Source organism: Oryx dammah, unplaced genomic scaffold, assembly GCF_014754425.2.
Source record: "Oryx dammah isolate SB20612 unplaced genomic scaffold, SCBI_Odam_1.1 HiC_scaffold_8, whole genome shotgun sequence".
NCBI lineage: Eukaryota > Metazoa > Chordata > Mammalia > Artiodactyla > Bovidae > Oryx > Oryx dammah.
In genome coordinates, this window is record NW_024070192.1 from 22,625,414 (window position 1) to 22,646,373 (window position 20,960).

At 55.7% G+C, this 20,960-nt stretch overlaps 1 protein-coding gene across 2 annotated transcripts; it reads left to right on the forward strand.

Annotated features, from left to right (window-relative positions):
* Positions 1-4,725: 4,725 nt before the first annotated feature.
* Positions 4,726-18,590, forward strand: STAC2 (SH3 and cysteine rich domain 2). Of its 2 annotated transcripts, none has more exons than XM_040245499.1 (11): positions 4,726-5,209; positions 11,991-12,297; positions 12,866-12,963; positions 13,138-13,228; positions 14,559-14,671; positions 14,749-14,821; positions 14,914-14,975; positions 15,426-15,523; positions 15,881-15,959; positions 16,273-16,410; positions 17,082-18,590. In XM_040245499.1, the coding sequence occupies exons 1-11, from the start codon at positions 5,120-5,122 to the stop codon at positions 17,184-17,186; spliced, it is 1,254 nt and encodes a 417-aa protein (XP_040101433.1). In that variant the 5' UTR covers positions 4,726-5,119; the 3' UTR covers positions 17,187-18,590. The 2 variants fall into 2 exon arrangements, with proteins under 2 accessions (XP_040101433.1, XP_040101434.1); XM_040245500.1 differs by having other exon boundaries at positions 15,881-15,932.
* Positions 18,591-20,960: the final 2,370 nt, after the last annotated feature.

The window sequence follows — 20,960 nt, forward strand, 5'->3', positions numbered from 1 at the left end:
CCAGGCTCCGCTATCCATGGGATTATCCCAGCAAGAGTACTTGAGTGGGTTGCCATTTCCTCCTCCAGGGGATCTTCCCAACGCAGAGATCGAACCTGCCTCACTTGCGTCTCCAGCGTTAGCAAGCAAGTCCTTTCACGACTGGCGCCCCCTGGGAAGCCCACTACACACTCCTACCCGAAAGATATCCCGTGCTGTTTTCTGTATAGCCTGCAGGGGGCGGTGTGGGTCCAGGCTGGCCCCGGGAACTCCAGCTGCTGTTTCAACAGTCTAGACACCCAGCCAGAAAATCTCTGCCCCAGAGGAGTTAACGAGCTGAGGGAGGAGTTTCAGGCGGGCCCCATCCTGCCTGCCTCAACCTCTCTTTAACATCATCACCCTCATGCTTCGCTCACTTAATAAAGCCAGTCACCCTCTCCTCTAACACCCAGATCCAGTTCATTCCACACTTCATCCTCCCTCTTTCCCACCAGCTCTCAGTAGCAGTCTGCACCCCTGTGTGTGCCCAGGCCCCCTCTGCAGCAAAAGATCCTCCCTTAAGAGTTTGGGGGCCCTCAGTGCTCATATCTCCAAAATTCTAACCCCTAACAGCCCCACCCCATCCACTGGGCTCCACCTCTTTGCTCACCCAAAAGTGATGACATTGCTGTTGCCTTGGTAACAGATGCTTTGTGGGTGGGTATGGGGAGACTTCAGGACATCAGAGGCATGGGAGAGGGGGGTGGGCAAACTGGCATAGGGCCTGGGAGGGGCAGCCAGGGGTTATGACTTCCCCACCACAGGCTGCCATCAGCCTTATGTCCCCAGCCTCAAGGAGAACAGAGACCGAATAGAAGGGGCATCTTCTTGGAAAGAGAGGCGTTCTTTATTGGAGGAGAGGGAAACATCCCCCTCCCATGAAAACAGGTCTCTGGGACAGTTCAGTCTGGTGGGGTGGGGGAGGGGCTGCCCATGCTGGAGCCTATGTTGTGCCCCTCCAAGGAGCCTAAGGCACAGAGGGAGGGGGCAGCTCACTCAGGGCGTGTTAGGGGCAGTGCCACAGGCAGGGGAAGGGTGGCTCTATGCCAGTGTCCCGAGCTCCAAGGGGTGGAGAGGCCCTCCTCCAGGCCCTGGGGACCTTGCTGTCCCAGAAGCCACAGCCAGGAAGTGTGTCAGGCACTTGCGTAAGAGCCTTCTATATTTCCATAAAATCATAATTACCGATGCCTGCCACAAGCCTGAGCTCATTAGAGCAGCATCTGCCTCTGGGGCCCATGGGGTGGGCTGGCAGGGGGACGTGAGGGAGATGGGACAAGGCCAGGCCTCTCACTGTGTTCTCTGCATTCCCAGCCCCACTGACCCTGGGCACTCTTCCTCTCCCCAGCTGGAGATGAGAACCCAGGCTTGGCCTCAACCATGACAAACTCCCCAACTTGGGAACCCCGATTCTAAAGCTGGAGGGAAAGGCCAGCCACTCATGTGCTCAGCTTGGGCTGTCCTTGACAACCCATGAGGGCAGAGGCCAAAGCAGGGAGGGGCTTGAACTGAAGGTGTTTACAGGAGAAAATTGGTCAGTCCTTATGGAATAGCGGTCAAAGAATCTCAGCCCTGCAGTGGAGGGCCCTGGCGTCATTCAGGCTGGTGATTCTTAATCTTGGGGGATCTTAGATTCTCTGAGGAGCAGAGGAAAGTTCTGGACTCTCCTCCAGAAAATGCTTATCCTCCAGAATTTGATACAACTTCGAGGGGTTCACGAACTCCCTGAAACTCAACTACAAACCCAAGGTTAATAAGAATCCTTAAAAATTTTTTTAAATACAATAGTAACTATCATGTACTTTCTCTGCCCAATCATTTACTTATATTAATTTATATAGTGCTCAAAAGAACACTAAGAGACAGACAATTATCCTCCCCATTTAATCCAACTCCCCGTTTCAAAATAATCTAGTCCAATTTATCCAATCTAAAGAGAAAGAAACTAAAGACCCTCCAAAGATGATGGACAGCTCTCTACCCAAGATCACAGAGTAGGAAAAAACGGCAGACCATGGTGAGGACCAGGTTCTCTTAGTGTGCTGGACCTTGGCCATATGCAGATTTGAAGTCATCTGTCCATCCCATCACCCCCAGGCTCCTGACAGCGTAGCAGCTGTGTTCACTCACTCCGCTCTCCTAGCAAGAGGCCTCCTGGTGGTTCTGTTATAACTTCCAGTCTGAGAGCCCTTTTGAGAGAGTGACTGCCACTCGTCCTCCTGGAACGCCTTGCCCCTTGCTCCACCCGCCCCTCATCTCTGCCCTCCAAATCTAAGATGGACAGTGTGCCCCCAAGAGAAGCCAGCCCCGTTGCTCCTGCCCCAGCTCCGAGCTACTGCAGTGGGAGTTGTCAGCACCGAGACGACTCAGACTTAGTTCACGAAAGATCGCTCTGAGACACGAAGGCTGCTGGCCAGAAAGGACACCCAGAGGTCACGGGATCCAGCCCCCTGCCTCCTCCATATTTGCTCTCCCTTAGGCTTCTATTGCTGAGACCAGATGGGCCCCAGAGCCCACCGACTTCCCTGCCTTTCCTTGGTCCCCCATACCACTGATTTCCCTGAGAGTTCTTTCCCACGTCTAGTCAGGGTCTCCTTCTGGGTTAGTTCTTCCATGACATAACAGGCTCCAAACCGCTGAGGAAAGTGAGGAAAGGAAGCTGTTTCTTCTCTCTGCCTCAGAAAAAGACCTAGGAAGAGACAAGTCCCCCAGAAAAAAGGAGAGAAAGAAGAAAATGAAAACTTTCTGTGTCTGTCTTTCCTAGGCTAAGTGGTATATTGCACTATCTCATTCATCCTCTGAACAATTAGGTGGGCAGAGTCTCCATTTTGCTGATGAAGAAATCAAAGCTTTAAAAGTTACCTACCCAAGGTCAAGCGAATTAGTGACTACCCAGTTATTGGACTCGAAGAAAGCCAGAGCCTCAGTTCTTTGGAGGGAAATAGAGGTAACTTCCCGGTGGCTCTGATGGTAAAGAATCTGCCTGCAGTGCAGGAGACCCGGGTTCAATCCCTGGGTTGGGAAGATCCCCTGAAGCAGGAAATGGCAACCCACTCCAGTATTCTTACCTGAAGAATTCCATGGACAGATTAGCCTTATGGGCTATAGTCCATGGAGTCACAAAGAGTTGGTCACAACTGAGCAACTAACACACACAGAGGTACATACATCCCTCAGGAGGTCTCCAAACACAGAAGAAGCTTGTTTGTTCCAGCTCAAGAGTGCTAGAGATAGAGGCCTGATGATACCATCTCAGGGTGCTCCAAGCATTCTTAAGTCTGGGTTGCCTAGGGAGGGGTTGTTGGGCTGACCTGTGCTGGGCTGGAGGGAAGAGGGTGGCCCTCAGAGGGGAACAGGAGAGTCTGATCACGAATGGGCTTTTGGGGAAACTGGACTGAGGGCTGAGGTCAGGTTCTGTGGAAACTCCTTTTAGGAAAGCGAGCACTCGGAGAGTCTGCCATGTGTGGATCTGGAGGGGGAGGAGACTAAGCCCCCACAGCCACAGACCCGCCCGTCTGCCCTTGTCCTACTTCTGCCACTGGCAAATAAATCTCTTTCCCTAGATGCTGTAACCTGAGCAGTGCTCCCTCTCCAATGTGAGCTCATCTTCAAGAGGCGAGAGATCACGTGAATGGCTGTGTGCACGGGCGGGTGGGGAGGAGGGACACAGGGTTCCGACCCTCCTCCAGGGCTGGCATAAAGGCAGGACCCTTCTGAGTGCCACCCACTCCTCATCTCATCACCCGCAGCAGATGAGGAGGAAGGAGACTTAGACCCAGAAGTCTCTCCACCCACACCCAGGGAAGAATTCTCTCAATCTCCAACCTCCCTCCATTTTCTTGGACAGGCCCAGAGATGAAGAGCCAGAAGGGCCAGGAGGGGAGAGCAGAGAAGCTGAGGAAATAGCAGGTGAGCGACATGCATTAGCAGAGGTAGCTTCAGATCAAGTGGACAGAAGACTCTTTGGAGGGTCCACCTCTCCCTACCCCCATCTAACTTCACTTGTGGTAGGATCTTTAGGAGGGGGAATGTCTTGGAGAGGTTTGGGGACCTCAAGTGTGGGGACTGAGGCCTCTTCTCTGCTGAAGTCCAGACAACAGGATTGGAAAGCCATGTCGTTGTCCTGCTTTCCAGGACAGGGCTGGCCTTTGACACATGGTGTTAAGTTGTCTATTATTTGCAGAAGAAACCCCTACCGCACAGTCCAAGGATGTGTACATTTGGAGAGAATGTCTCCAGGGCAGAGAGAGATCCAGTTAATGTGGTGGAAGGATCCCCACTCTTCACTCTCAGGAAGTCCTACCTTCATCTCATTCTCGGCTCTCCTTCTGCAAATCCAACCTATTTCTATCCTCCTCTAACCCTTCCAGACTCTAATATGATCTCCTGAACCTTCCTTCAACCTTGTCACGCTCCCCCACCCCCATTCCGGATTTTTCAGTGTGAAACTGCCCCCTCCACTTCTTTTGCCCTCCAAGCTCCTCCCCATCTTGTCGAGCCCCCCCAAGCTCCGCCCAGCTCGCCCTCCTGGCCACCGCAGCAGCCAATAGCTTAGAACCTGATTTGCATAGCGGCGCGGGGGAGCGGCAGAGGGAAGGGGGAGGGACCAGGCGACCTCCTAAATCAAAGTTGGGAGGCGAGGACTGGGCGGAGGGGCCGCCGGGTGCCCGGCTGGGGCCGGCGTGGGGAGGGGAAGGGGGAGGGGGAGGGGGAGGGGGTGGGGGGCGGGCGCAGAGGACAGCGGAGCGGGCCGGACACTGACAGCTCCATCGCTCCCTCCCTCGGTTCCTGCCCGAGTCCCCACTTCCCTCCTCCCATCGTTCCAAGCAGCATCTTCTTCAGACCCCTGATCCTCACTCCTGGGGTCGTCCTGCTCCCTAGGCTCCGTATAATTGCCTCCTCTCACCCACCAACCCAGGAACTTTCTCCGCCCGCACCCGGGAGTGGGGGTTGCTTTGCCTGGGCGGGTTTCTCCAGGGGTTCACTGGGTTTGGGGGCTGTCTCTAAGGGCTTCAGGTCCCGGAGAGACGCCTGCCACCCTTAGCCTGCTTCCAGGTGGGCTGCCGTCGGGTCTCGGCACCCTCTCTTCCCGTCTCCGCTAACCATGACCGAAATGAGCGAGAAGGAGAACGAACCGGATGACGCTGCCACCCACAACCCCCCGGGGACCGTCTCTGCCCTCCAGGAAACCAAGGTAACTCGAGAGGCGCGAGGCCTGGACCCCTGCCCTCTGCGCCCCCAGCCGGGGCATCTTCCTCCCGACTCAGTTGCCACTGTGGCCTCCGGTGCCCTGGAGTCACCGTGGAAGGGCCCGTGTGGTCCCTAACGCTCCGCGCGGCGACCCAGGGGCAGTAGGTTCGGATGAAGGACCGCAAACAGCTCCCGTCACTCAAACACGACACGCCCTTGCGCGCGTGATGAGCGGAGCTCCCTCGCGACCCTCCAGGGAGGTTGTAACTCGGCTTTGTTGGAGGGAGTCGGCGCAGCGAAAGCGGAGGGAGTGTGTAGCGGTGTGTAGCGGGTGTGGGCCGGTGTACGCGCCCGAGTGTGCGCGCCAGGCGCACCTCTCCTGTGTCCGCAGGTCTCCGCCTGTAGCTCAGCCTGTCCCTCTCCTCTGCCCGCGTCTCTACAACCTGTTTGTCTCTGCCGTAGTATCTCTCTGTGCGTCTCTCCCGGGTTCTCTGCGTGTTTATCTCAGAGTCTCTAGATGGCTCTCTCTGACCCGCCGCAATCCGACATTCCCTCCTCCCAGCCCGGTTAGGCGACGACCCACCTCGGGGTGCGTAGCTTCCGAGTTCGCGCTGGGTGTTGCGGCAGCGCGGGCCATCAGCGGGCGGGGACCCGCGGACTGTCGTTGCGGCTCCGGAGCAGAAAGACAGGCAGACCCACCCCTACCCTACCAGCGGGACGGGGGCTGGGTGGTAGTGGGGGCGTGGGGAGCGGGTAGAAGCAAAAAGGGAAGTCATCATAATTAATGAATGTCATAATTAACCCTAATTATGTATGATTGTTACTCCTGCGGGAGTCACAATGAATAAATTATTCCCCAATGAAGTCAGGCACAGCTCAGACTCCTGGCGCTGAAGGGGCTGGGGGCGGGGAGGGGGACGGAGAACACAACAGAGCTCACATTCTGCAACCCCCACCTCTAATCTGTCTGCTGCCTCCCCAAGTTGTAGATGCTGAGCCGCAAGAAGTTATGCGGGGGAAAAAAAAAAAAAAAGAAGTTATGCGGGAAGCAACCTGAGCAGGGTCCCTGGGGATGGGGAGAAAGGGGGCAGTGCTGTCTGCCCCCTCCCCAGACTTCAGGCCAAGATTACCCTTTCCTTTCCACCCTAGTAATTGGTTCCCACTTGGCTTCTGTTACCCAGATGAGGCGGGGGGCAGCCCGGACCAGAAATGGGTGCCATCTTGGGCTCCCCATGGTATCACTAGTTCATCTATAGCTATTTCCCATGCCCATCCTCCTCCTAATTCTGTCTGGACTACTTCCCAGGATATGAGGTTAATTCAAGGTCAAGGTCATCCAGGGAATGACCAAGGAAAGATGAGTAAGGCCAGAGTGGATGAAGTCTGGCTGAGGCACCCCAGGTAGCCTTTCCGTCCCTAAACTGGAGGGTCCCAGTAGGTCCAAGACTTCAGATTCACACTTGACCTCCTGCTCCCTTCTGAGGACTGGAAACCTTGGGCTCTCAGACCACAGAGTTAACTCCCCTTCAGAGAGTCAAATCTACTCGGAGAAGAATGAGGTGTTGAGGTGGGAGGATATTGCTTGGAATTACTGTGACAGTTTCTTTCAAGCAGAGGGTCCCAGGAACAGACCCCATTCTGACCTCAGTTGCCTTCTTACCACCCTGGACAGAAACATACAACCTCCCTGCTTGCTTCCCAGAGCACTGGGGGCCTCTCAGGTCCTGCCCTGTTTCCCACACCACCGCTGGCCACTCCGCCCCCTCCTTAAGGGCATTCTGAAGGCAGGCAGGAGTGCTGGGCGAGGCTGCCTCAGCAATCAGCAAGCTCAGCTGTGTGGGGAGGGGGCTGCCAGGGCCTGGCAGGTCTGTGCCTCCTTTCTCCCAGCCCAAGGACCACCTCATTCCATCAGCTCTGGATCTGAGCCATGAGGATCTGAGGAGCAGGGAAGGAAGGGAGTGTACACCTGACCTGGTCCCTCTGTACCAGATCAATTGGATCCCTGCCCCTTTGCTCCCCTCCCTGTACCTCACTTATGAAGGGCTCCGTAATAACATCACGGGCTGGGCTTTGGCTTTGGGGGGAAGGCACTCAGGAGAACAGAGGTGGGCAGAGAGAATTCAGAACCTTTGCCAGCCTCCTTCCATCCCCCCATCTCAACTTGTCCAAGGAAGCTTCTGTCTTCAGACTGTGGGGGTGGAGGGGAAGGAAGGGAGAGGGTTGGTTGCTGCCCACCCAGCTCAGTTTGAGGCAGGTACAACAGAGGAGGCTGGTGCCTGTTAGGCTGTGAAGCCAACCAACATTCCAGACTTATTTATCAGTGTTTGAGGGTCCCTGGGAATTTCTTGCAGCCCAAGTTCAGCCTCCTGCCCACTCTAAGGCTAGTGTTAGTCCTAAACCTAAGGTATTCAGTGAGCTTCCTAGTGTCAGCATTGCCCTCTCTGGGTCCCCATCCCATCCTACTTCATGGGGTCTGCCATCACCCCCTCTGCCATTCTTGGGAAAACCTTGTCATGCCAGCTCTGCCATCTGAGCCAGCTTGTGCCACATCTGCCAGTTGCCTGATACCTTTTCAGGAGCTGGTGGGAACTGAGGGAAGAAAGGACCATCCAGGGTGTGGAGAGGTGGGGAGGAGGCAGGCAGGCCAGGTCCTGCCTCCGAGGGGACTCAGAATGACAGGCCTGGTGGTCCAGGCTCCAAGCCGGACAAGCTCCTGGTGCTTTGGTGGTGATTGGGTGGGAGGTGGGGAGGAAATGGGATGCAGATGTGCCCGTTTGCCAGGGTATATGGCAACTTCTGTCAGGGAATGGGTCCTGGGACAGTAGGGGCACCAAAAAGATAGTGGTGGGGAGGTCTTCCCTGGAAACTAAGAGTCCCAGGAGTGGAAATACCTGGCCAGGCTGAGCCCAGATGAGGTTTGGGTGGCCAAGACAGATGTCTCTGGAGTGGGCAGGCATTACGCCATTTGGCAGAGATGCCTGCACCTGCCCTCCAGCCACAGCCTTTGACATCCGCCAGCCACCCCAGGTGTTATTCCTTCCTGCCTCTCTACCCTCCTGGGATCTGGGGCAAAGTCGGGACTGCCCCAGCGCTGGGGAACAGTCTGTTCCAGAGGCCTCTGGTCCCCTGCAGCGGTGGCTTCTGGCACTAAGGCCAGGCAGGGACCAGGAAAGGGCACAGGCTGGACAGAAGGGAGGCTTGAAACCTCATCCTGTGAGGATTACTTTGGAAATAATGGCCTCAGAAGGGGGGAACATGATTGATGTCTTCAAATATTTGAAGAACTGATGTGCGGAAGCGGGAGTAGCCCTTTCTGGAGCCAAGGGAGGAACAAGGGCCGATAGGCAGGGAGGCAGGTTTCAGCTCTATATAGGGAAGCACTTTCCAGCGATTGCAGCTGCCCAAAGATGGAATGACTGTCCCAAGAGAGGGTGTTCTTGCTGTCACAAGAGGTGACCAACAGAGTCAGACAACAATTCCGAGGGGCTGTGGCCAGAGTGGTGCAGGGTGGGCACTGCTCCAGGTGGCCAGTCTTTCTAAGCTTACATCTCATGACAAGCCCGTGGCACAACTGAGGGGCAGAGGTGAGGGCCAAGGCAGAGGGCGCCTTACTCCTTGGGCTCAGTAGCCAAAGCCACTAGTTCAAGTCCCAGCTCTGCTCCTTAGCAGCTGAGGACGTCCTGCATGATGAGTGAGTAATTTAACCCCTCAGTTCCTCATCCTGAAAAGTGGGACAATAATTCTCACTGCCTCAGGGGATGGTGGAAGGTTAATGAGATGCTGCATATCCATTCCAGGACTCTGATAATAACCACCTCTCGTTATGTTTATAAAGTTCGTGGTTTTGTTTTTTAATATTCATTTATTTTGGCTGCACTGGGTCTCCATTTTAGTTGCATCATTCAAACTCCTAGTTGAGGCATGTGGGATCTAGTTCCCCGACCAGGGATGGAGCCTGGGCCCCCTCCCTTAGCCACTGGACCACTAGGGAAGTCCCCCATATGTTTAGGTTTTTGCTTTTGGGTTTTCAGGCTCTTGCTTTCTGTCTTGCTTAGAAAGCACCTACCACTGACTCCTTCCTCTTGGGGGTAGGGAAACTGAGGCTCAGAGAGAGGAAGTGAAGTGACTTGCCTTCAGCAGCAGGTTTCATTTTGCCCCCACCCTCAGCTCGTCTGCCCAGAGGCCTCCTGTGCTCAGTGCTTACAGCCCCTGGGCAGAGCAGCGGCTGGTTCACCTGCCTCCAGGCCTGTCAGAGCCTCCAGAGCCACGTTTGGCCCATAGAATACATTTGTGTTCTAATTAATTGTCTCTCTGGGCCTCCACCTCTGCCCCAGCACCCTGGCATCTGGGGACTGGGGCCCTGCTTCTCAGAGACACACAAAGAAGCCCACAGTGCTGGCCAGGAAATTGGATTTGGAAGGAGCTGGGCAACTCAACATGCCAGTCACCCCAGGGCTCTGTCTGGCCTTTCAGCTGGCACACCAGGACCCGCCTTGTGCCCAAACATTTCCCCCTCTGCTTCCCCTTTGTCCTGTGGCCTGCTGGCCTCCCCAGGGCTAGAGGGGTCTCCACTTCCATCCCCTTGGCATGGCTGCCAAGCTGGCAGCCATGGCACACAGGTTGCCTGGTATCCCAGCTAGGAACCTAGGCCAAGTCTCCCTGCCCTATGTCCCCTCCCCTCATCTTTTTTTTTTTTAAATCATTGGTGAAAAGAAGTGGGCAGGAGAAAGGGCTCTGAACAAGAGGTGAGTGGGGCAAGGGTCTGGGTAGAGCGGTCCAGATTTAATTCCAGGCAGAATAAGGATGTGTTTGGATGAGCAGTAGAAATAGCTCATTGTCATTGTTATTCCGACACTAAATCGTGTCCGACTCTTTGCAACCCCATGAACTGCAGCACGCCAGGCTTCCTTGTCTTTCACTAATTCCAGGAGCTTGCTCAAACTCATGTCCATTGAGTCAGTGATGTCATCCAACCATCTCATCCTCTGTGGCCCCCTTCTCCTCCTGCCCTCAATCTTTCCCAGCATCAGGGTCTTTTCCCATGAGTCAGCTCTTCACATCAGGTGGCCAATGTGCTCCGGCCTCATGCAGAATCCACCCTATGCTCCAGAACATGCACTCTGTTTAGGGTTCAAGCCACTTGCTCATCATTTATTCCACAAACATGGAATGAGCATCTTCTATGTGCTAAAGCCCATTATGGGGATTTGAAACAACTTTCCCTGCTCTCCAGGGGCTCACAACCTCCTGGAAGAGTGAGAAGTAAATGACAAAACATAAACCTGATCAGAGCTCTCATGTGGTCCCACTAAAAGGAATCCCTACAGAAGAGATAGCTCCCCCGAGGAAGAATAGTCACAGGAAACCCTGGAGGATAGAAAGCGAGACATAATTGGATAAGTCAGAGAAGAGGACAAGCATATCAAACGCTCAGAGGCATAAAATACAGATGAGTTCAAGTCATTATGTCTGAACTCAGGTGGAAGGCATGGGGTGGAAGGGTGGGTTTGGCCAAGTAGTAGTGCCCTGGCAGGCACAAAGGCCTTGACTGAGTCCTAAGGAGCCATGAATGGTTTTTGCATCGTCAGGGGTCACCTTCCTGCTGCATGGAGAACAGGTGGGGATGGGCCAGGTGGAGGCAAAGAGTTATAGCCCTGAACCAGACTGAGGGTGCCAGAGCCTGAACTAGGGCAGGGCTCTGGGGGTGCTGAGAGGTTGCAAGGGATGGGCTGGAGAGGTGTTTCGGAGGGAGAATCAACACTGAGGATGAGGGTCCAGAGTGACCACTCCCCTCTTCCTGTGCAAGAACTGAGGACCTGGCATGTTTTGTTTGGCCCCCAAAGTATTATTTTGTTAACTCAAGTAAATGGCACACGCATTCAACGAAATTCCTGTGTGGCCATAGAAAAAGAATGCTGAAACTCTTTGTGTACTGGTATGGAATGATTTCCAAGATTTACTGTTAAGTGAAAAAAAGCAAGGTACAGAAGAAATAATATACTATCATTTCTGCACAGAAAAAAAGGGAATAAAATCTCTTGAATTTGTTTCTATTCAATTTCACATAAGAGTCTCAATTTCTTAACTGACTTTCTTTTTTTTGGCCACTCGGCATGGGGGTTTTCCCATGACCATCCCCCCAATCCCCTCAACACCCCGCAACCCCCACTCCCCACAGTGGAAACGCAGAGCCTTAACCATTGAACCACAAAGGAAGTCCCTCTTAACTGACTTTAAATCTCATAAGTTCATTAAGCGGATTAATTTTTTTTTATTAAAAAATCACATTTATATGGAACTTCCCTAGTGATCCAGTGGTTAAAACTGTATTCTCCAATGCAACGGGCACAGGTTCAATCCCTGATGAGGAAACTAAGATTACACATGCCGTGTAAAATAAAATTACCAAAAAAAAAAATTACATTTATAAAAAAAAGTCTAGATTTCTTTTTAAAAATTGGGAACCCTGGCAATGCTGAGCTGCTCATATAGACTAGCCTCAGCTGGTAGAGGAGACCAGCAGCAACTTGCTGGCCATACAGTTTGCCACAGTCCCTACCACTCCTAATTATGCCTGTCCAGTCAGAACTCCTTTGCTAGAGGAGTTTCCCTGCTTGGCTCTTGTGGGCACCTGGGGTGGTGACCTACCTTCTGGAACTTGGCAGCCTCTCTCTCAGGAGAAGCTTTGTATCACCTCTGGCTCTCACCTTCAGGCTGCTGCTGGCCAAGGAGAGACCCCCGGGAGCCAGCCCTCTCCAGGCTCACCATCCTTCTTCCTCTCTCAGCTCCAGCGGTTCAGGCGCTCTCTTTCTCTCAAGACCATCCTCCGAAGTAAGAGCGTTGAGAACTTCTTATTTCGCTCCGGCTCTGAGCTTAAGTGCCCCACCGAGGTGCTGCTGACGCCCCCGACCCCGCTGCCTCCTCCTACCCCACCACCAGCCTCCGCAGAGCGGGGCCTGCCCACCCCCGCCCCATCCCCCTGCCCAGTCCCACGCCCCTTGGCACCACTCAAACCAGTAAGGCTGCACAGCTTCCAGGAACACGTCTTCAAGCGAGCCAGCCCCTGTGAGCTGTGCCACCAGCTCATTGTGGGTAGGTGCTTGGGTGGCAACAGAAGGGGCCAGGGTGGGTGTGGGGAGTGGGCCCATGCAACGGACTGCCTGATGTCGAGGCTCCAGCTATTCATGGTCCCCAGACCTAACTTTGCCCCTCCACATGGGCGGACACATAGCACCCTTGAGGGTGGGTGGAAGTGAAGTCGCTCAGTTGTGTCCGACTCTTTGCGACCCCATGGACTGTAGCCTACCAGGTTCCTCCGTCCATGGGGTTTTCCAGGCAAGAGAACTAGAGTGGGTTGCCATTTCCTTCTCCAGGGGATCTTCCCGACGCAGGGATTGAACCCGGGTCTCCCGAATTGTAGGCAGATGCTTTACCGTCTGAGCCACCTGGGGTCTCAGGATTTACTAACAGCTCAGGCTTCAGAGTCAGCTCCACCCTGACTGTATTGGGGTCAGCGCTCAGAGCTTGGCCCCAGGCTGGCATGAGGAAGCCCAATCCCTTGCTTCCCCTACGCCCTAACCTACCTCCTTTGCTCCTTCCCCATGGATGTAGCCTATCTTGACCACCCCCTGTCACTGACCACCCCTCTTGTTCTTCCCAGGAAACTCCAAGCAGGGTTTGCGGTGTAAGACATGCAAAGTCAGTGTCCACCTCTGGTGCTCCGAGGAGATCTCCCACCAGCAATGCCCAGGCAAGACGGTGAGTGGGGACCACCTGGAGATGGCTGACTGATGTTCCTAGGCTTGGCTTCTGGGGCTCTGAGTGCCACTCAAGGCTGATTCCTCAGGTCAAGGGGTGCTTGGGCTTGGGGAAGGCCAGGCTCTCAGGGGCCGTGACCTCTCCATACCCTCCCTTTGCCTGCTTTTGCCACAGTCCTCCTCCTTCCGCCGCAACTTCAGCTCCCCACTCCTGGTACATGAGCCTCCACCAGCCTGTGCCATAAGCAAGGAGTCCCCACCCACTGGTGAGTGTCCAGCATTGCCCCTCATCCCTGTGGTGTGAGGAGAGACCCACACAATCCTCAGATGGGCTTTGAGTTACACTGGCACTGCCTGTTCTTGGCACTGCTACCACTCCCTTTTAATTTTTTTAGATTCTTCTTCATCTTCCCCTCCCCCTAATTCTTTGGATGTTCCTGTCCTGAATGTAGAGTTGACATCCATTCATCCATCCATCCATCCTTCAACAAAAACTTTATAGAGCACCTGCTAAAGTGCCAGGCACTGTGCTAGACACAGGAATGCAGTCCTAAAGAAGGTGGAGCTCATGGTCTAGTAAGGGACCTAGACATGCAATAGAAAATCACACAAATCATCAGTTAGCCACCATTTGGTGAATGCCTGAAACCGAAGGACAGGAAACAAACGGAGGATAGAAAGGCATCCACCTCATCCGCAGAGACAAAGAAGGCATCCAGGAGACTTGAAGGGAATAGGGAATTAACCTGAGGATCTGGGGAAGACCAGTGTGGACAGAAGGCAGGCCGGAAGCAGGAAGGGGCAGAAAAAGGACAATGAGGCTGGGAGTGAGAGGGTGAAATAGAACTCTGGGTGCGAGGCCTTAGGGTCCCTTTTAAGAGTGTTCTTTGAACTTTATTCTTTTTTTTTTAAGTTTAGTTTATTGAAGTATAGTTGATTTACAACATTGTGTTAATTTCTGCTTTACAGCAAAGCGATTCAGTTATATACATTCTTTATATATATATATATACATTCTTTTTCATATTCTTTCCCATTATGTTTTATCACAAGATATTGAATATAGTTCCCTGTGCTATTCAGTAGGACCTTGTTTACCTGTTCTCTATATAACAGTTTGTATCTGCTAATCCCAAACTCCCAGTTCATCCCTCCCCCACCCCTCCTCAGTAACCACAAGTCTTTGGATTTTATTCTCAGGTCAATTTTTGTGTTTTTACAAGAGCATTCTGGCTACTATGTGGATTGGAGGGGCTGGAGAGAAGCAGGGAGACCATGGGGAAGCTATGATGGTTGCCAGTTTGGTAACTTGGATCAGGCTGGCAGTCGTGGAGATGGAGAGAAGTGAGCAGATGCTAGACTTGTTTGGGAGGCAGGACGAGGTGGTGGAGCAAACATGGACAGTGCAGAGGGCGAGGGGTCGAGGATGCTTCAGGCTTGTGCCTGGGTACCATGGGAGGACATGGAGTTCTCACTGCAATTAGGGAGATCTGGGAGGGGCAGGTGAGGGGCATGCAGAATTCACTTTAGAGCTGGCTGAGCAAGGCAGCCAGCAGGGCAACCAGGTGCCTGGCCTTGATGGTGACTCCTCGGCAGGGGCCAGCGGGAAGGTAGACCCTGTGTACGAGACCCTGCGCTATGGCACCTCCCTGGCCCTGATGAATCGCTCCAGCTTCAGCAGCACCTCTGAGTCCCCCACAAGGAGCCTGGTATGGGGAACACCAAAGGGAGGGGGCAGGGGTCCCAGAGGGTCGGGGGCTGAGCCCTCCCCTCTCTGTGTCCCCAGAGCGAGCGGGATGAGCTGACCGAGGATGGGGAGGGCAGCATCCGCAGCTCAGAGGAGGGCCCTGGCGACAGCGGTGAGTGGGGTTGGGGAGCAGGGGCAGGAGCGGAGCACAGTGGGGGCCACCACCTGCAGCCTCACACTCTGGCCCCACCCTGGCATCTCCAGTATTCACAGCCCCGGCTGAGAGCGAAGGGTCAGGACCAGAGGAGAAGAGCCCAGGACAACAGGTGAGGCTGGGGTGGCACTGAGCCTTGGCCGGCCAGGTGGGAAGGGGACATCCTTCTCCTTGTCACTGATCCCTAGGTGGGTGAGAGCGTGCTGAGTAGGAGTCTCACTGTGCCATCATTTATCCTCAGTCTACAAGGATGGGCAATGCCAGAGTCAGTAGGCACGGGAGGCAGGGGTGTTACCCCTCCCAACACTGACCCATGCCTGTTGAGCCCACTCCCACTCCCCAAGGGTGGGCAGTTCCAGTGCAGCAGGCAGAGGAGGCGCCCCCTTCCCATCCCTGGCCCAGTCCCTCAGGGGTGTATGGGCACAGCAGACAGGAGACTCTGACCTCTCTCTGTCACTGTCCCATATCCTAGCTCCAAGGTAGGCAAGATCAGGGCAAGGGGAGAGTGGGTGGAGTAATAAAGGTGTCCTTCCCCCAGCCATGACCCTGAGCTTCTTCGCAGCCCCCCAGGCCTGCCCTCCGGAAGGATGTGGGGCCCATGTACTCCTATGTGGCGCTCTACAAGTTCCTGCCCCAGGAAAAGAATGACCTGGCTCTGCAGTGAGTCCCCCAGCTGCCCGGCCTCTCCCCCACCCCCACCCCGATCCCGGGGGCTGCCTGCCTCCAACCTCAGGGCCCTGCGCTCCCGGACCTTGCAACCTGAGTGTGAGGGGGACCTTCAGGAGCCTCCGCCTGGCATGCTGGAGGCTACTGAGCCCCCAAATGAGACAGAGGGGCCAGGGTCCAAGAGGCTTGGTACTGATGCCAGGCCTCTGTCCTAGATAGTGCCTGTGGTCACACAGAGGCCATCGAGTGCCCTTGCAGGGGACCTGGGGGTCTAGGACTGTTGGGATGCAGGGCAGGAAGGTCCGTCCTGCCCCACATGCTACCCCTCACACACACACTCTCTTGTCCCAGGCCTGGAGACCGGATCATGCTGGTGGATGACTCAAATGAGGACTGGTGGAAGGTGACGTGGCGGGGTGGGGAGCAGAGGGTGAGCGGTGGTAGGCACCCGACTACCCCAGACCCATAGAGGGCACTTTCCCTAACACCCACCCCCTTCCTCCACGACCTAGCCAGGCCTAGGCTCACCCTCAGGTCTTGCCTTTACCTCACCCCTCCGTGCTCCAGTCTTGGCCCTCTGCCTACCTTGTGCCCTTCCCAACCCAGAAGCTCCCTAACTAAGGGCTCAAACACAAAGAACCCAGGATCTACAGGATGATGGCATTGGCTCTGAGTGGATATTAGGTCTAGAGAAAGCAGTTGGGGTTGGGGCAGCACAGCGCTCACTGCCAGCCTCATTCCAGGGCAAGATCGGAGACCGGGTTGGCTTCTTCCCAGCTAATTTTGTGCAGCGGGTGAGACCAGGCGAGAACATTTGGCGCTGCTGCCAACCCTTCTCCGGGAACAAGGAACAAGGCTACATGAGCCTCAAGGAGAACCAGGTGAGGACCTGGGCCCTACATCGCTGGAGAGGCTGGCGTAGGAGGGAGATAAGTGGCAGGAGCGCCCTGGAGGAGGAGGAGGCTTGGAGCCTGGGGACAGGAGAGAGGGCAGGTTAGAGGCAGTGGGACAGGGGACTTCCCTGGTGACCCAGTGGTTAGGATTCTAGGGTTTCATACCATGGGCTAGGTTCAATCCCTGGTCAGGGAACTGAGATTCTCACTAAGAAAAGAGAGAAGAAGCAGCGGTGGGACTGCTGGGAACCGGGGCTGGTGGCCAACACAGGCATGGGCTCAGTTACGTTAGTTAGAGACGGCTGGGCGGAGAGCATTGGTGTAGGAGTCCAGAGGCTTAAGTCTGAACGTTATTGTCAACCACGGGCAAGTCCTTTCCCCGCTGTTACCTCCTCTGGGAAACAGAGAGTTTGTCAGGGGCATTAGACCAGCTGATCTCAAAGGTCAGCCCCGAAGTGCTGCTCCGTGTCTGCTGACCGCCTGGTTTTTGCTGCTGTGCCCTGGATTCTCATGGGATCTGCTCCCATCACCCCGGCTCCAGCCACATCTGATGCTGGTCCCATCATCCCTTGGGATAGGCCCCATGGGAGGCATCAGCAGGACTCGGGGCCAGGGAGGCAGGCAGTGCCAGGCCTCAGCGTTGTGTCTCTCCCGCTCAGATCTGTGTGGGTGTGGGCAGGAGCAAAGATGCTGACGGCTTCATCCGCGTCAGCAGTGGCAAGAAGCGGGGCCTGGTTCCAGCCGATGCCCTGACCGAGATCTGAGAGGAGCCAAGAGAACCCAGAAGCCATCCCTGCCCATGCCCAGCCCTCCTAGCTTCTGGCCCCTCAGGGGGGGTTCCCTCTGCTCCTCTCCTAGGGGCCACTCACCATGGTTTGGGAGCCTTCTGTACTGAGAAAGGTGTTATTTCTGGGGTCTTGGGGTGCCCTGAAGAGGTTGCAGCTCTGAGACTTGGGGGTGAGAAGGAGGAGAAAGTGGGAGGCAATGGCAAAACTCCCCGTGGGTCCCCCCGGCCCAGTTGCCATGCAGAGTCCAGCCCTGAGAGGAAGTTCCTGAGGAACGTCTGGGCTGCCTCTTCCAGAGAGCCTACCCCTGCCCACCACACCTTTGCATGCCTGACACCCCCTCTCCTCACAGAGCCTCTGCTTGGGCCCTTGTATGTGTGACTCTGCAGCTGTCACTTTGGGAGTGGGGCCCTCCTGGGTCCCTCAGCCCCAGCTCTGGGTGGGGAGGGAGCTCAGGGCTGTGGGAGGACCCTGGTCTTATCACCTCTGTCACTCCATCAACTCTCAGGAAAGTTCTGTGGCTCTCTCTCCTGTTACTTGAAACTTGGGTGGACAGAGGAGGGGAGGGCTGAGGTCTGGGGAGAGTGTGGCAAACCAGAGGCTGTCCTCTCCAGTAGGACAGTCACCGCAGAGCAACCTCACTCTACCCTTGTTCACTGGGAGAGGACACACCCAAGAGCGGCCTGCACACAGAAACCCACCGGCCCACCTGATCAAAACAATCCCCATTTCACTGTCAGGACTCTGAATGCTCAGTTCCTGTCCCAGGCCTTGCCAGGCCTTCCCCAGGAACCCCACCCTCAGGACTGACCCTGCAATAGCCCTCCATCACCCCCTCACTCGGGGCTCTGTGGGGGACAGGGTTGCCGTTGCAGGGGGCCCTTTTTCTGGCTGCATCTGGTCCCTTTTCCAGGACACAGCCCTGGGAGGAAGCGGGAGTGGGAGACAGACAGTGAGTTCTGTTTGACCACCAGAAAGGGAAGGGGGTAGGCATGCTGGGGGAGGGGGTGTGTGGGGACACGCAAAGAGGACCCCTCCCTTGCAGGCTGCTTTTCTCTGGTGCCAACCTCCCTTTCCTCCCCAAGCTCTGAGCCTCCTCTTGTGCCCTTGATCGTGCCAGCCAATGCCACCCCCGTCCTGGGCACAGTCACACCCTCCCATGTGGTGGGAGGGGCACACGCTCCTACCCACTGGCCCCTGCCCCACCTCTCCCTCGCAGAGGGGGAGGAACTCAAGCCACACTGCCCTGTTTGCTGCCATGAGGTGCCCCCCTCAGCAATATCCCAGGGGCGGGCCCAATGCCCACTGTACATGAGGCTGCATGAGGAGTCTGCTGGGGCATTGCTGAGCCCCCAGACTCCTAATTAAATGTTTCTTGTCCCAGCCTGGCTACTCTATGTATCTATCAGCTTGGGTCAGAGGAAGGGAAGGGGTGGGCGGGGCCTGGGGGTGTGGTGGGTGTGGACCAAAATAGGAGAGAGTCTGAAGGTGGAGAATGCGTTCATCTCTGAGAGGAGGGATACAGGGGCTGGGCTGGCCCTGACAGTGAGGGTCCCCACGCCTCCTCACTCCAGATCTGAGGAAATGGAGGAGGAGGTTTGGGGGACTCTGGAGGGAGAGAGGGTGGGGCTGCGGTCATTTTCTAGATCGATGTGGACCTGCGTCGCGCAGCGGGCGGGCATGCATCTCCGCGTTTCTGCCCACCCAGAGGTGCCTCCGGAGACCAGCCGAACCCAGGGTCTGGCGGCCTCAATATCCACCCGAGATCAGCCTCGCCCCCGCAGCCCCCTAAGCCCGAGGCAGATACGTTGGCGGACCGTGCGGCCCTGAGATGACTCAATCACGCCCATCATTGGGAGCCTGGCACAAGGGGGCCCCAGTGGTGCCCCTCCCGCCGCGGTGCCCGCCGCCCACCTGCTCGGCAGAGCCGCCTTTCCCCTCCGGCACGCCGGGCCGCGTCATCGCCCAGGCGAGCACGTCCTGGGCTATTTATAGACAGAGGGGCGAGCGGAGGGAGGGAGAGGCGGACTGCAGAGGTGCCAGGGCAACCGCGTGCAGCCAGAATGCAGAAGGGGTGGGGGGCCTGTTCCTCCGGATAGGCACCCATCCGGTTCTGCCCTCCAGACCCCCACCCCCAAATCAAGACGGGCCAGGTGAGACCAGTCCCTGGGTCCCCGACCATGCTTGCTTTGGTCCCTTTCATCCGGGAATGATGGGGTGGGGAGGCAGCAGAGGAGCAGGAGGAAGGTGACTCCCCTTCCTAGGACCCTTGATGGTGGGATTGGATAAAAGGGTCACAGACCCAGTGGAAAGGCTTATAAAGAGGGGAACTCACACAAATAGACACCTACTGTGTCTGGGAAACTGTGCCAGGACTTATTTTATCCTCTTAAGGACCCAGTGAGCAAAGTGGTGGTGTCCCCTTTTCACAGATGATGGAACTGACTTCTAGAGATATTAGGTGGCTTGCCCATGGTCAAACAGATTATCCAGCCCAAACTTGTCCCTTTTTGACACGGAGCAGCTGAGGCCCAGAGCAGACTCATTACTTGCCCAAGGTCACCCAGCAAATTAATGGTCGAGCTGGTTTCAAAAATTCTGTTGCTTCCCAGTTCAGCTCTTCCCCAACTTGACCCTGGGTTCCTCAGGGCCTTAAACCAGTATGATGGAAACAGAGACCCCTGGAGATGCTGGAGGGGCTCCAGGGGTCAAGACTTCACCCCCTGGAGACAGAGACTTTCAGCCAAACCTTCTGAACACTCGCTTGTGTCCGTACCAGCCGGCAGCTGGCCTGGACCCCCGCCTCCCTCCAGCTCATTTGCCGCACTGCTGAACACAGCAGCTTTCTCGGGTGGCTGAACCACCCAACAGCAGGCTCACAGCCTGGGGGCTGGGAACAGCGGGTGCCCCCGCTGTGGCCGCAGCGCCCCTCTGTGGCCATTCTGGGGGTGGCAGGAGGAGCAACACCATTGGCCTGGGATGGAGGATGTTCAGCAACCTCCTGGTGGTGCCCACCCACCATTTGGCTGTTGTCTGTGCCCTCTGTCCCCCCACCTAAGCCTGAGCTCAATCTGGGCACCCTGAGGGATTGTTATCTAGGTTTAGGGGAGATGCAAAAAGGGGGGGAAGTCTGGGGGCCAGAAACAAGAGGCCTAAAAGGGCAGAAAGATGGAAACCAGAGGCGGAGGCAGGGAGATGCAGACACAGTAAGGCGCCCCCATCTTTCTAGCCCTACTGCCTTTGGCGCCTTCAGCCTTCCCTCCTCCCCCAGCTCCTTAACACCCACTCCCCAGTTCTTAGGATGTTGGGGGCACCTGCTCAAGAGTGCGAGGAAGACAGCGCATACCTCCAGCCTTAGCTCTCCCTGTGCTTTGGGGAGCCAGCCCAGGTGGTTCATCTTTTCACCTCAGAGCGAGCACCAGGGACCTTAGCCTTTCTCCAGGCACAGCAGCTGTGCTTGTACCTGGGGGGTGCAGCCCACTCTGAGTCACCCTCCCCCTCACCCATGCACATCTGAAGGAATCAAAGGTGGGTGCTGGTGTTCAAGCCAAGCTCGGATTCTGGGGGCCCCTCCAGGCTTCAGTTTCCTTCTCCAGAAATGGAGTTGGACTTGCTTAGGGAGTCTTTACTTGGGGCCATGAACCCCTTTAAAGGGTATGCAAAATTATATGATGGGACCAGTTGCAAGCTCTTGAGAGAATGGACATGTCTTTTGGCGGGGGGGCTGGGTTGGGTATTTGTTGCTGCGCGCGG